The 15,933-nt window shown below is 44.2% G+C and overlaps 1 protein-coding gene across 4 annotated transcripts in view; it reads right to left on the bottom strand.

Moving 5' to 3' along the window:
* Positions 1-15,933, bottom strand: part of ANKRD6 (ankyrin repeat domain 6) — a 36,354-nt gene that overhangs the window by 8,533 nt on the left and 11,888 nt on the right. For 3 of the 4 annotated variants that reach the window (XM_009649038.2, XM_009649039.2, XM_009649040.2), the window contains exons 3-8: positions 8,758-8,856; positions 8,091-8,189; positions 4,463-4,561; positions 3,335-3,433; positions 1,484-1,582; positions 775-852 (exon numbers count right to left, since the gene is read on the bottom strand). In XM_009649038.2, coding sequence (XP_009647333.1) covers positions 775-852; positions 1,484-1,582; positions 3,335-3,433; positions 4,463-4,561; positions 8,091-8,189; positions 8,758-8,856 — 573 coding nt within the window. The remainder of the gene's footprint in view (positions 1-774; positions 853-1,483; positions 1,583-3,334; positions 3,434-4,462; positions 4,562-8,090; positions 8,190-8,757; positions 8,857-15,933) is intronic. The other variant, XM_009649041.2, reaches the window with a different exon arrangement.

The following is a 15,933-nucleotide window of genomic DNA, read 5'->3' as shown; positions in this document are numbered from 1 at the left end:
CACAGAAGCCAAGCAATAGAGCAGACCTTTTTCACCTCTACTAAAAGGCAGTATATAAGAGAGAGCACACTGCCAGGCAGATGCTGACGGGCCCAAGCAACGTGGGTGTTCATAGCTCAGTGGTGCTGTGTTTTCACGGCTAAGTCCACCAGGGCACTCTGCTGTCCCTTGGAGGGGTGACAGCCTCCTCTTGTGTCCTCCTGTGTCCCCAAGCTGGTCGCCAAGCCAAGCCCAGCCCAGCTCAGCCCAGCCCAGCCCTTCTCACGCAGAGGTGACAAGGAGGAGCAGGACAGGGATTGCACCTAGTCTCATACCTGAACAGAGAGCCCTCCCATGTGCCTTCCAGCCTGAAGAGCGTTGTAGCATTTCACACACAGCAGCAGAGTACAAACAGGACATTTTTTCCCTATTTCAAAGCATCTTCCAGTGCGAGCAACCATCTTGGGGGTGGGAGACGTCTGAGGCGGGCAGCAGAGGCACACAACCTGGGAACTTTTGGGTACAGGGCACAAGCGCCTCTAGCTGCTCCATACTCTGCCAGTCAGGACAGCCAGGACCTCTGCCAGCACTTAATACTGAGGCTTAATCTGCACACCTTGCTGGGCTTGGGGGCTGAAAGGCTCCATGTCAATAGACCCGAAGCCAGCACGCGATGCCAGCAGAAACGTAGGCACCTTTCACAGCAGAAGGTTAAGGACCAGGGGATGTGGCCCTTCTAGGTTAACTGGCCTCAGCATCATGTGTGTGTGTGCTGGGGAGAGATTTGTAACGTACCTGTGATGCTTTAGTGAGGAGGAGTGCCACCTCAGGGTTATTGTGCTGTCTGGCAACCTCTAGAGGGGTCTGACCTGCCTGAGAGGAAAAAGAAAACAGCATTTCCTTCAAAATACAAGCTGCTGGAAACGTGGAATTTCTCCACCCAAGGTTAGCACATGCTCTGTGCCCAAGAGCATAGTGACCACCTGCTTTCATTTACCCAGATTTAATTAAACTCTAACACCCACTATTTTCTACCGACACTGAAGAGTGTTGAAGAGAGTCTACATTAAAAGAGCGAGAGAGATTTGGGGTTGTTCAGCCTGAGAAGGCTGTGGGGAGACCTTACAGCAGCCTTCCAGTACTTAAAGGGGGTCTACGGGAGAGATGAGGAGGGACCCTATCAGGGACTGTAGTGACAGGATGAGGGGTAATGGCTTTAAACTGAAAGAGGGTAGATTTAGATTAGATATTAGGAGGAAATTCTTTACTGTGAGGATGGTGAGGCACTGGAACGGGTTGCCCAGAGCAGCCGTGGATGCCTCATCCCTGGAGGTGTTCAAGGCCAGGTTGGATGGGCGCTTTGAGCAACCTGGTCTAGTGGAAGGTGTCCCTGCCCATGGCAGGGGGTTGGACTGGATGAGCTTTAAGGTCCCTCTAAACCCAAACCATTCTGTGGTTCTATGTTCTAATGCACAATACCAAAAAAACTCCACATCCTGCTTACATTGTTGACAACGGATGCATCGGCCCCTGCCTCCAGCAACAGCTTAACCACCTTCCTGTGATTTAGAGCAGCAGCGACATGGAGTGCAGTATCTCCTGCCTGCAAGTTACAAAGCAGAAAGCAATCATGTAACACACATCCTTGGGTCTCACCCTGCAGAAACCACACCTTCCTAAAAGATGCTCAGAGGTCAAAAGACCATTGTTACTGATGCAACAACTTAAAGCTTAAATAAGGCCTGGTCAATAACAAACAGCAGAGTTGGGAGGAAGGGGACAGGAGAGGGCAAGGACCTACTTCAGCCTAGTGTTGAGAAATGCAGCTGGGGCACTGGTGATGTGGTTATAACTAAACCGAGTGACACACGACGCAGCTTGGAGACAGCCCAGCTCTACCGCCAGCAAACGGATACGACATCTGAGGGTAGAACCGGTTTGCCCACCACAGCCTTCTCTTTTTTTGTTTCAGGTTTGATTATTTGGTGCGCAGGTGGTCATGTATCACATTACTCAAAAATAATCAGGTAAGTACCAGCAATGAGACAGGCTGTGTTTTCTTCATGAGATTCCTCAAGAAAAACAGGTTTTGGACCAAAGCCAAGAGGCAATCTGGATCCAGCACTAACCCCCTGCCCTGCCCTTGTCCCAGCGTGGTGATGTGAAGATGGCTGGGATGAGATTCGGGCACCAGTAAGAGCCAGCAGCTTTTCAAGGGAGGCCGGACATGTGCATATAATGCCCTCCTGTCCCCTTTGCCTTGCACTTTGCCTTCAGAAAATTAGATCTCCTCAAGACTAGTGGAAATCTATTGCTTGTTGCTAACTTGGATGAGGCACGTTCATAAATAAAATCATGATATGTGCAAATATGGAACAACTTCTGGTAGTGCTGGGGAATGAAGGAAAGTGGCGTCTCTCTGGGCCAGGTTCACACCAGTTAATCTTAATATTCAGTAGCTCATTTTGCAAGTTAAAAAACTCATTTCCAACTAAAATTACATAGTAAATTTAACATGCTGAAACCCATTTTGTTTGCTGTAATATCTCCTAGCTTAGAAACAAGATTAAATGCACAAACCCGAACACATCTTTATGATTCTCAACTACACATGGAAAATTTCCCAGGAACATGAGATGACGTGGTTAAGCACTACCTAATCTATTTATTTAGCAGATTTAACACATTTTAATATACTAAATCCATTCCCTTCTACCACCCAGTCAGGCTATCCTATGGGTACAGCAATCAACTACTTCCCTATAAACCAACTATGGATGACTAATCATAGGTTAGACCGATCATTACTTTGAATTCAAAGCATACTTTTTCTTGACTTTTATGTCTTTTTAATTCCTGCTACTGCAAAATGCAGCAAAGAAAAGTATTCCAGTGAAATTCGCACTTTTGTAGCATCTGAACATTAGTGAGTCCTGCTTCACAGTCTCTCTGTAATGGCCGTAGGATCACTGAAACCTTGTTACAGAGGAGAAAATGGGACCCCATAAAATGAGGGACTCTCTTGCCCAGTCCCATGCTGCACAGAACTGGTAAGGATTCAGGAGCACCAACCCCTACCCCTACGCTACTACCCCTGTCCCAAACCCCCTTTCCACACCAACATACAACTGCAGAACCTCATAAATAGGCAATGCTTTAGAGAAATGATGCAAATGCGATGGCAACATAATAAACCACTGATATGCCATTACTTTAAGGCTATTCTTCAAAGCTCAGGCACTCAGTGGTACAGTGAAACACAGAGTGAAGTGGGATTCCTGGGGTAGGAATCCCTCTTTCCAACAACTAGCCGTATGCAAAGGGCGCAGAGTCGCAGCGAGGTTCATGCACTGACCTGGTTCTTTTCATGGACAGAACAGAAAGCACTGAGCAGCACCCTAACGATGGGCAAGTGATTATAACGAGCAGCCACATGCAGACAGGTATCTCCTGCCTGCAAACAGAAACAAAGCTCTGAGCATGTAATCGCAATAAGAAAGCTTGCACTTGTCATGGTGTTTGGGGATGAAATAATCCTATTCAACCAAAAAGAGCAGTAAATGCCACACACCTGCACTGAACAGCAATGCTGTCTTCTCTGCGGTACAAAATCTATCGAGGGTGGGAAGGTTTGGCAAGAGCTGGGGTCAGGCAAGGTGGGGGTACAAATTCTTTAACCACTGATGGGAAATACTGGAATTATACAATTGCTGGTTTGCTGCACTACAAAACCTGATTTACTTTTTTACATTAAATCTGTTCTTCTGCACTGCAAACCAATGTGATTTGGAAACTGAACTCGGTGTTGCACATAATGAGGAAAACATAAGGAGCGGGGGCCAGAGCAGCATCCCCACGAGGGGTGGCACATGCACAGCTGGGAGTGGGAGCAGAGCCCCAGGGGTTTCCATTTCTGTGTGCCTCTGCCCACCTTGTTATCAAGCAGGGACAGAAACATCTGGCATCCTGTTGTAGATTTTTTTTTTCCTTTATCGTGCCAGAATTTTTATAAAATGGGAGGAAAGCTCTCTGAAATTGAAGTCATCTCAAACCTACCTCATTTGACAGACCAACACACGGTATACATTTTCTGCCTCAGTGAGGGCAGATTGAAGGCACAAAACCCCTTTGAGATTTCCATCGTTTTGAGAGAGGAGCCCTTTTGCAGAATTGCACGACCGTATACAGGTCAGGCCATCAGGACCACAAAAAGCAGCAAAGGACCAGCTGCCTCGGTCTGTGCAACAGCAAAACCTTTGGCTCCTTCCACCTCCACTCAGGAGATGGGTACAAGTAGTGCATAGCTCAGTCCTATCAAAAGCATTCCTGTACATGATGTATACAATGGTTTGCTAGTGTTTTTTCCCAATAGAATTTATAATAAAAATCACACCTTAAAGCATTTCTGAGTATTTCTACAAGTTAAAGCGATATAGCTAAACCAACGGCACACAAAAATGAACACATTCCTTTCAAAACTCACATTATTTTTCAGGTCTGCTCGAGATCCTCCAAGTAACAAAACACGAGTGCTCTGGGAATGGCTATTCTGGCAAGCCAGGTGAAGAGGTGTGTTACCTGCCTTAGAGAAATACAGGAAAATATAAAAGCCGTATTTAGAAATTGGACATAAGCATTAAAAAATAAAACCTCACAGGTCTTCCCACAAGAAGATCCAGCCAGGGTGGGAAACTGTCACTGTTATTTTCCCAAAGATATGAGCTGAATGAACCTGGAGACTGAAATACCCTCTCCATCCTGGAAATGATTTATCTGGGATGTAGTAAAGGCAGAAACTGGCCAGTCTAACGATACCTGCATCGCTCAAGTCTGTTTGCAGGAAGCAAAGACTCCAGAAGCTGCCGGCTTCATTAATATCGAACAGCACTATCAAGTATTTAATTTAAAGAAATACAATTCTTGTGTTTCGAGTTTCCCTCATGCACACACACAAAGAAACATGCCGCCATGGCACGGCATCTCTGGTCCCAAGCAAAGCCGGCCACAACTGCGGCAGGGTGTCAGGCAGACGAGGGTCACAACGATTTCTGTTTCTTTACGATCAGAACACAAACCAGCTCCAAGTCTGGCTGGGCCTGTACGTGCCCTCACAAGGCAAGATGCACATTTTAGGCTATCAGGAAGTTTCAGTGTTCGGAAAGCACGCCAGTCTCTAGCCAAGATAAGAAGGGGGAAAAAAAAGCCACTCAAACCTCAGAGAATCACATGCTAAGGTTCCTGAAAGAAGCAAACATGCAGTTTTTATGGACAGAAATCAAAGAAGAGTTTGCCTGTCTTTCTAACACTGTGAAGGGTTTTATTGGTCTGACAAGTTTTTCTGACAGCATTTGGCTTTTGTTGGCTTGAAAATGTTTGGTACTTTTTGCTCTTGGGAGCTAGAAATGAAATCAGCTCAGGTAAAAAGGTTTCCCATGCTTACTAGGCTGCCTGTTCACCTTGATTATGTCCTTTAATTTGTCCCCCATGCTTTCAAGACACAGATCAAAGCTGCGGGTTTTGAATTACAAAAGGCCAACTCTTAGATGTGGCCTTAGGTCTTCAGTTCCATGTTACAGACTATTTCAGGCCTGATTGCAGTCTCTAAGCTGTGACAGATGCAAACATTTTCTTTCTCAGCTAAATTGCATTTAAGCGTCAATTTTTTCCCTCCTGGGTTTATCTCTGAAAAGCCTCTGCAGTGTCTTTACCATTTGCTGTTTGGAAGGTCGGCCCTAGTGGGAAGGCAGAGAGGTCCTGTGCCATAGGTGCCAGGTAAGGACCTCGATGCTGGGAGAAGTCGCGGTGCTGGTGCCTGGGGTCAGGGCTCACGGAGCAGCTCATCTGGCTCATCTCCCACAGGGTGACAAATCTCTCACCAGCTTCTGTGAGAGGGAGAGCGGGTCCAAGCTGTGCCCATCTGGGGGTCTTCACTGGTCTACTGAATCTTCACTGCAATGTACAGACTGGTGGAAGGTCTAGAAAGACGGCTACAACTGATCCCACAGGATGTTCTATTACAGTGGAAGAGTTTTTATTAAGCCAACTTGACTGAAAATAAACTGCATCTCCAGGGTGATTACTGCACAGGAGGAATATGGCTACTCAGGTGGTTACCCACACATTGTCCCATTCCTCAAATGCTTGCCTGACTTGCCTTTAAAATCCCAGGTGTCCTGTCTGGCCCCTGCATTTCACTTAATATAGAAGACATCTTCAATCGCATTGCTCTTTTATATACTGGGCTCAAAGTGCTGCGCTGCAAGAAGTGTATCCATACAAGTGTTCCCCAAGAAGTCCCAGGAGATATTAACCAGGAGTTCCAGAAAATACAGAGTCAAATCCCTCCCATCTTAGCAGCCCATATCTGTCCCATCCAGCCAAAACTGCACAATTCCCAGGTGTAAGTCAAGAGCCCATAGGGTGCTCCTGTACATGGCACTCAGCCCGGGCTGCCAGAAAAGCTGCCAGAAAGACTGCACCTTGTTGTCAGTAACATAAAAAGTTGAGAGACCAGAGAAACCATTTGGGGATTAAGCAGAATTAAGCTCTTAATTCCTCCTGAAAGCAAAAAGGGCAAAAGCACGTGCATGTGTGCAAGCATGCACAATTTCTGCATTTTTCAGCAGCTCCTGAGAAAAGATCCTGTCTATTAAAGAACACCCAAACGATGAAATGCAAAGGGAGAGGATTGTGCAGGTAAGACATCAAAGGCCAATGCAGGCGCTGCTCACGCAGTATTAAAGTCTGCCAGTCATATTTCAGACATCAGTCTTGCTGAGCTACTCTGTGCACATTCTTCCCAAGAGCGGCTGTCGCCAAACAGTTGACGTACGCTGTAATGTAAGCTAAACCTTCTAATACCACGAGGCATCCAAGCATGCAGGATAACCAGACTTGCATTAAAGCCCATGCCTTTGTACATAAGCGTGCACATATACACGGACATATGGAGTATAATGGTTCACAGGACTATAAAGTCAAGCGCTACTGTCTGTTACGTGTAAGCATGGGAAGTTTTCTGAAGTACCTCTGATAAAAATTTAGATGAACATTACAGCAAAAAATAATTACAGAAAATAAAAACTGGAAGTCGGAACAATATAAAAGAAGGAATACACATACAATAATATCAAAGATGAGGTAACTGCAGACCACAAAGTGGTACAAACATATGCATATATACTGCATATATGCACACATGCACATACAGAAACACTACGCCCAGGCAAGGTCCCTTTTTACTCCAAATCTTGGACTTTGGCCACCTGTCTCACTTCTTACCTTTCTTTGCTATCCCCTTTCAGTTGTTTTAAAGACACCTTTACCAAAAATGCTCATAAAGCCATGCCAAAGCTCTCTTTCCTGTAGCAGAGGGCATGGTGCTAACTGTGTGATCTGACCGAACCATCAGCACAGCGCTCCAAACACTACTCGGCTCACATCACAGGCTGCTACCGCCATTTCCTAGACTATTCCATTAACTCTGGAATTAGCAAAGACAAGTCTCCCACAGGTATTACAATTAGACTGGAACTAAAACCCCTGGCTTTGTTATTCTTCTCTCTCAGCTCCTCTCAAGGTATTATAAATACCAAAAGGAAGATAATCCAGGTTCATTACAAGATTTTGGTAAGACCCTACGCTCGTGTATTAGGAAGACCTTTCTAACAAAAAATACACTGTATTTTTCCCTCTGTGGCTTACACTCATTTGGCTGTCTAATTTCTTGGGAAAAAAAATGGATTTTGAATGACATTTTCCTATTAGTACAATTCATTATTTTCATTTTAAATCACACTAATAACAATTAATCTGCTCGGCATAAATTAAGAGCACCATGGAGATTTCCTCAGGATTTGCAGTGCTCCTCAGCCATAATTAATGTATCGTTCAACACGCGATTGAGTTCCTCCTGCATCAGCTGTCAAAATATGAATTTCCTAATGCCTGTAGAGGAACCATCCAGGCGTAATAAATGCAAAAAAAGAAGAAAAAAATCCCACCAGAAGCTGGTCCCCCACCCACTGAGAAATGCCATGGCCTGAAATATCCAGTGCTGAGAACAGGCCACATAACACCAGATCTGAAAGCTCCTCCTGCATGGGTCTCACCTTGTTCTTGGCAAGAACGTTGGCTCCTGCTTTAACGAGCACTTTGGCAGACTGACTGAATCCATGCCAACAAGCTTCATGAAGAGCAGTGTTCCCATCCTGAAGAGCATACACACAAGAGGAGAAGGTTAGCATGCTGTGTCCACATGCAGAGTAACATTGCATTCAGAAGGCAGCAGCTGCATGCCTCACCTGGTCATGTAAAAAATAAAACATTTTCCTTTCCTTCTAGCTCATTTTCTGTTTTATTTTTAGAAGAGGCTAAAAATACTGTTATTTCTTTTGTTTGGAACTTGGAATTAGTTATATTTACTCTCAAAGTAAATTTACAGCCTGGGATTCTCAGTTTCTGGGAGAATCAAGGGAAACTGTGCAGTGTTTCGTGTACGGCATAGTATGGTTGTACGTTTCTTTTATTCGTCCCTTAACGAGCTGAGGCCAGGCTCTTAAATCAACAACTATCAGCCTGATATAAAAAAAAAAATAAAAACCAGTAATTTATATTAAAGAGATAGTACAGCGCTTTTTTTCAATGTAACTGTTCCAATTACTTTCAAAGCATCAGATACTTACTCAGGAGTATAAACCACAACTTTCTCTCTCTGAGACCTTAACATTACTGGCTGGCAAGGCTGCCATCCCACAGGGCTTTGCTTTTGCCTGTTACCTTGTCTTGTCTGTCCAAAGCACACCCCTCTTGAATCAGGGTTGCTATTACATCGGTGTTCCCTACGACAGCAGCCCGGTGCAATGCTGTCTGATCACCCTGCAAAAAGAAGGAAATCTGTAATCAGTACTATTCCCACTTCATTTTGACTCAAAGCAAATGCATACCGCACACACAGGGGCTGCATCTTCAGCACACGTACTGTTAAATCCAAGCTGCCTTTGAAAACACTCCCCATAAACAACTATCGTTAAAGTTTCCAAGATTAATGAAGTTACTGAAAGTATCAGAGAGCTACAAATCAACTGTTTACAGAAGTTTGCAAGTCATCACAATCCTGTACACAGCGCTGAAGCGTTCTAAAAGTACGGTATTAGAAGGCAGTGACTCTAACACATTTGGCACTATGTGCCTAGTAATCAACAGTATCTGTAGGGAACTAAAGGGAATTACAGGCTGTCGTAATTCATCATAATGATCCTCCAGTACTTACACTAACTGGATGAGGCTCTCCTGTTTTGGCTCTGATTGCTCCATCAGCCCTGCTTAGGATAAGGAGCATGAGATGAGATCGGTCTCTTCAGCACCTCTGATGAATTTACCAATTAGTGCCAAGAGTGGGGGCAATTTTATGATGAGGACCACAACTGCAAGACCATCAACTTATTTCATTCAAGGAACTGAGCAGTCTTGAGGTCCAAACGACTTTCATTTCTCATTGACCTGCCACGTAGCAGCAACAAGCAAGTTTCTTACATCAGTTTATTTACTTTATGGCCAAGTTTCCAAAAGAAATTATGCTGATGCGGTCATCTTGTCTGACTGCCCATCTATCTCCTCTCTAACAACTGTTGAATCCATTTGCTGAGCTAGGGAGCCCAAGAGTAATTTTCTACAAGCCTTCCAGAAACTGAAAGCTAGGAAGACACAAACTACTGGCCCTGCCCATTGGGGGTTTTCTATGTATTTTTATGTGCATGTTGGTGAGACCGTGATAAAGGAGGGGGAACAGGAGGATTCATGCAGCAGCACCTAGGGATGCAAGACACTGACTGATGGGAAAATGAGCTGCAGTAGCTCCACTGCTGCCACAAAAACCAGTCTTGGCTTTCCTTGGAAGTTGCTTTGAACCTGCAATGCTGAAGCACAGCCTGAGTCCAGGCACAAAGACTAGATTCAGAGCTGCGCACAGCCTTTTGGGGGGATGAAGAAACAGAGTGGGAATCCAATCCACTTCTGCTTATCTAGGTAACGGTCACCAAACACACACACAGGGCAGAGATATGCAGGGTATCCTGAGGAAAAAAAGCTTGCAGGAAACTAAGTCCAAGACAGATAAAAAATGTCTCTGCTACAAATCTTTATCAGATAATACCACATTATATTAAATAACAAAAATAGAGGAATTTCTGTATTTTCTGTCCTACAGTCTACAAGTCTTTAGATAACTGGATAATTTGAATCATTTGTTCTCAAAGGCAACTAGCAGCTGACTTAAAAATTGCTGTTGGCGGGGTTCTTTTGTGCTAATGACACCAAAATAGGTATTAATCCGTAAGTGAAAAATGAGCATTGCCAGCCACAACCTGTCAGTAACACTTGTCATGCCAACTGCCACCACCTGTAAATCATTAAATTGGTTTATAATCATGAAGTTGATTCTAAAAAAAATTGAGGGCATTTTTGTTTTTTAATTTGTCATCTATGTTTTGTCTCTAGAGGTCACATACTCTTTACTTTTGTTCTTGTCCCTGTTAAGACTGGAAATGTATTTTAAAGAGATTTTGAACAAAGACAATAATGGTTCCAGGAACTGGGACTTTCAGAAAAGCATTAAGTATGGGAAAACTGATAGCACTGCCAAGTTCTCTGAACTTGCATATTTATTCCAAATTTAAAGATAACAAAAATGTTATGGAAAATGTCAAAAAAATACCCTCTCACAGGTGCAAGTGTTGGATAGTTTCCAGTAACTATTACTGCACAGAAAACTCCTTGTTAACAAGCCGGGGAAGAACTTAACACCCTCTTTTGATAGTGCATGGTAGTGATGACTGGCACAGCTACTGCTACAGCAGCAGTGGGCAACGTGGACAGTGAAAAGGTGATTTTATTTGACTACGATGAAGTGGAAAGTAATCCATCAACCTATCCCTGCCAACTGGTATCACTGCACCAGCAAAACTACAGAAGATATTGTAATAAAGACTAAAACAATCTGCCGTTGCGATGGCTTGAACAATGAATGGTTGGTTCCTACTTCTGTACAGTCTGGAAAATTATCGTGGAGAAGACCAAATTCGGGGCAGGAATGGATTGTATTGGATTTAGTTTGTAATTAAGGGTCTTCTCATCAGGCCGGTCTAAATCAAGGCTGTTCTTGTTGTTAGCCCAACCCAATCCCAGTAATTGCAGTGAGGTCAAAGGCCATTCTGCTTTTTTGGGTTTGTAGGTATGACAGCTACTTCTAATGTCATCTCAGTTAAATTAAAAACAAGCAGATATTTGGAAAGCGGGAAGCACGCCTCACTGCTGCAGGAGCAGGTTTCTCTTGGGGAGCCCAGGCCATGTGCTGGGGGGGCCATTTGTCATGGCTGCAGATTGGCACTGGGACAGCTTCAGCCATGCCTGGGCTTTGTCTCGTACCATATTCTGGTCCCCAAAATGGAAGCATGGGTAGGTGAAGGGACACAAGTCCCACAGAGGGTAGGCTCAGGTGTGGGCTTTGTTACTGACATCTTCCCTATACAAGCACGGGGAAAAAGAAGCGTCTATGAGTAAGGTCCAACCAGCACCCTGACCAGGTAAATAAATACCTCATCCACATAACAGGGAGTGTCAAAGGATATCTCAAACCTTCCCTCACCTGGGCTGAGGCACCTCCTAGTGAAGAGACGGCAGGTATCAGTATCCTGGTGAAGGTCCCTGCCACCCCCAGGCCCTTCAGCCAGCAGGGCAGGACCTGGCTGACCGCTCCCTCGGGCTTCAGCACCCACATTAACCTTAAACTGCTTAAGGTGCTGTGGAAGCTGAACCACCAGATTGTGATGGCCTCTGCATGTGAGTCACTGAGTGACCCAGCCACGGACAGCGTAGCCCACCTATAAATAACACAGCCTGTACCACTGCATTTCTAACCTGTCTTGCCTCCCCATTAGCAGAGGAGAAAAGCCCTATCTTGCCCCTGATGGAGTCAGATTAAACAGACGAGCTATATTTTTTTTCACAGCGTGAATTTTCAGACAGTGTAATCAATGACTCATGTATCTTGCTATTAACTGCTAAAATAACTGTCTCTGAAAGCACGCACCAGAGTTCTGCCTTTAGCAGGGCATTAGAGGGCTGTTCCAGAGGCTCAGAGAGAAACTGCACCGGTAAATGCACATGAACTGCCCAGACTATTATGTTGGGCACAACTTATGATCCTATACGTAAGTGATGTATGCCTTAGGAATAGACCGCAGATCAGTAGCAATGAAGAGAGAGAACTCCAGAGCTGTGTCACACAAATGTGACCTTGACAGAAAAAAACGGGGTCTGCCTAAATGCAGACATGGGCCCGAAACCAAAAAGACACTTAGGTGCTTAAGTGAGGCTTGGTAGAAGTAAGGCACTTAAGTCTGCAGTGGTGCATCTTAAATTCCCTTCGTAGCTGCTCCCTAGCCCTGAAAGCGACTCAGACGTGGCCCTTTCCACTACAACGCCCCAGACATCTTGGCTTGCGCACTGCCACAGGGCACCGCAGCCACGGTGGCATCGAGGAGGTCATCGTGTAGCATACACCCGGCACTGCTGCAGCCCCTAACGCAGCCATCTCCCCTCCTCTCCCCCGCTGTGAGCACCCTCATTGCACACTTGCTGGAAGAAGCTCCATGCAAGTTGCAGGTATGCCCACCACCCTTTGAAATGAGGCCAGTGGAAGGAGGTGGCCTCTGATTCTTCTGCAGCAGCCCAGAGATTCCAGTACTCACCCAGCTTGTCCTGCCATGAGAGTGCTGCTGTGTTGAAAGCACTCCATCTTTAAGAAAAGCATCCCTATTCATGGGGTTAGGGAGAGTGAGATGCTGGCAGCAGACCGGGATGGGAGTCTGCATCCCCTGGTGCAGAGGATGAGGCACTGCACACCCTGCACGCTCTACCTGTAATGGGGCTGCTGCACAGCAAGGCCCAGCACCACCATGTACATTTCTGAAGGGTGAAACCATTCTCTTTACAGAGAGCTAAACGCCTGCTTTCAGGAGAGGGCTACGGACTGGGAGTCCTGAAGAAAGGCAGATACTTAAATCTTCAATTTCTCTGTGGATTTTAGCATTACCCCTTTCCCGTAGCTCTTCTGCATTGGCTGGGCCAGTGGTGCTTGCTCAGTGTCCTGGTGTGTGCAATTACCTCCTCGAGTTTCTTCATTTGGTAACTTAAAGCAGTGGATGCAACCACTGGGACCAGGCACCTAGGAACTGGACAGGCATCTATTTTACATCTGAAGTTCACCCCAAGGGAAAGGAAACAACACAAGCAACTTACAAAAGGGTTTCAGGTAGATATTAGTACTTCTGCCAGCTCTCCTGGGTTATTGGAGTATCTATAATAGACTCTACTGCCCAAATTTAATGAGATTTGGTTTATGCTAGTTTGTAATACACGTTACTTTTTCCTTTCTCTGATTTAAAAAATACTATAACCACCATATTTTGTTTTCTTGCACACTCCTGTTCTCCAGAGAGTCCATCAGTTTTACCATCTCCTTTAAAGCCCCTCTCCAGTGTCACACTTTGACTCCTCACTGCCTTCCCATGTTTGCAGAAATCACCAAACAAACTGTCTTGCTAAAGGAGAATTGTACCAAAATAACCAGCAAAAACTCATGCCTTCCATCCCTGATACAAAGTGCTGGATGGCACTTGCAAAGACTTATACTATGAAATCAAGCCACCAAATTCACAGTAGAAAGTTCAAAATATTTTAAAGTTAAAATACAACCAAGTGCTAAATGCTCGCAGGAGCGAACAAGCATACGTTAGATACCCTGAAGCAGCTGTGCACAAAGGCAAATGAACATGCCCTGGTGTTTCTCAGTGTCACTGTGCTGCTCTCCTCCCCCTTTGCTAAAGAAAGGCAGCCATCATGATACACAGTAAGAAGAACTTTGCTCTGAACGATAAATGATGATGCATGACCAGCAGAAGTGATCGAGACATGAAAAAATAATCATGAACAAAACAAATTATAGCTTATATGAGACTGAAATGGGAGTACAGGAATAAGCCACTTTGCATATTTACATTCAGCTAGAAATTATTATGAACCCTGGGTTATTGTTCCATTTGAAAGTAATTTTCTGCTTCTTAAACTGCAGCTTCCAGAAGGGAAGTCTGGGGGCCTTGGGCCTTTTTTTTAAAGTAACTTATTTTCCCAGTTAGGTTTTCAGAGAGTGCATACAGGGCAGGAAACTTGATGCAGAGCACCCAGCGCAAAGCCCGCCATGCAGTCATGCACCGCAGAAGAGCTTGGTCATGCCAGACCACCAGGCCAAGGTTTTGCAGCATGCAGCCATGGGAGACATCAAGCTCAAGGCAGGGTTGATGCACAAGATTTCTAACCTCCTTCTCTCTTTCTGATCTTCTAGGTTCCTTCCTAGCCTTTCTCTTCTGGTTTCTCTTATCTTTTTCATCCTTGATTTCCTTCACCGGGACAACTTTCTCCTTGACTATTTCTGAGGTGTATGCTGTATGGATACTCATTGACCATTCAGAGATGGCATTGGGATCCCAGTAAGAGTTTTCAGTATTGGCAGGGAGAAGGAAAGAGTTAGCTCCTGGGGTGGCGTACTCTACAGAGCTGGACTCCACCGGTTGAAATTCATAATAATCCCACTCCAGGCCACTGGAGGTCATTCTTCAACTAATTCTTACGGCTCTTACCGTGTTTTAAAGAATGTATCTGTAGAACATGAAGTGAGTGTTTTAATGTCTCCACAACATTTAGCAACTTTAAAGTTCCTGCTTATCATGTGGCAGATGAAAAGTTAGTCTTTCATTCATTAGCTAAAGAGAGTCAACTCCAAAATAAAGTATGTTTAGGTTTCTCTTGTTATTTAGAAAAAATAAAACATAGATCATCTTTTAAGAACCTGGAGATTTTTTGTGTTATCACAATAATGCCACAGACAAAAATCAATCAAGTAATTTACTTTTCAATCAAATATGATACTCCCCACTCTCATGAGCAATTTTATCTCTGAACCTAAATCTGTATTCCTGAAAAACAGCAATGAAACATACAGATGTTAATCAACATTTGAAACTAAGATGCTTTCACTGCCAAATAAGTACACAGTAAAAGTGACTGAAGGCATAATCAATAGATTGCAACTAAAAGGGAATAAGAATGTATTCTGTGGGGCATAGATAAACATGAATTATACAAGGAGAAACCATAAATAGAAAACCTTCTTTGAAGACCTATGTAAAAGGAAAGCAGAAATATTTTAGTTAATACCTTTCACAAGCAAAAATCTTCACTTGGAGTTTTAGCCACCCTCCTCCTCTGAGACAAACCCAAACACACCCTCTGAGACTCAGCAGCTCCTGAGGTTCTCCTCAACCTCAACCAAATTACTAGTACTAAATACAGAACTAAAATCAAAACATATTTTAAAGAAACAGTATCTGTGAATCAAGCATGCATCTATTCTGTTCAGATTAGTCACCACATTTAGAAGTGGTATCCAGCTGTCGTGAACAAAGCCTCTGAGAAGTTTGCAAGGCATGTGAAATAGGTCTTCTATGAGCTGAATATTTGTACAATGCAAAACTCTTTGCTAAACTGCAATGATGCTAAACACTGATTTACTGTTTTTCCATCATGGCTATCATGTTTACATATAAACAGCCTAGATTTTATTCCTAGAGGATTAAAAAAAACCCAGACTTACTCAAAAACCAGTTTTCATAGAAACCAAATTTGACCAAATCAGTGGAAGTTCTTGCATTCTTAGAGTAGCAACTTGCTTTTCTCAGGAAAACTGACGGTACTTGTAAAGTACCTGCAAATTTGTCTTCAATACCCGATGAATCATTTTTGCTGGAAGAATTCAAAAAACATACTCAGGATACATCTGAATAAACTGATACTCCCATGACACTTGCAAATCTGCTCCGTTTCACAGATGGGCATAGG

This window comes from Egretta garzetta, unplaced genomic scaffold (genome assembly GCF_000687185.1).
Source record: "Egretta garzetta isolate BGI_Z169 unplaced genomic scaffold, ASM68718v1 scaffold231, whole genome shotgun sequence".
Classification (NCBI taxonomy): domain Eukaryota; kingdom Metazoa; phylum Chordata; class Aves; order Pelecaniformes; family Ardeidae; genus Egretta; species Egretta garzetta.
This window is presented reverse-complemented; position numbering and strand designations above follow the sequence as displayed.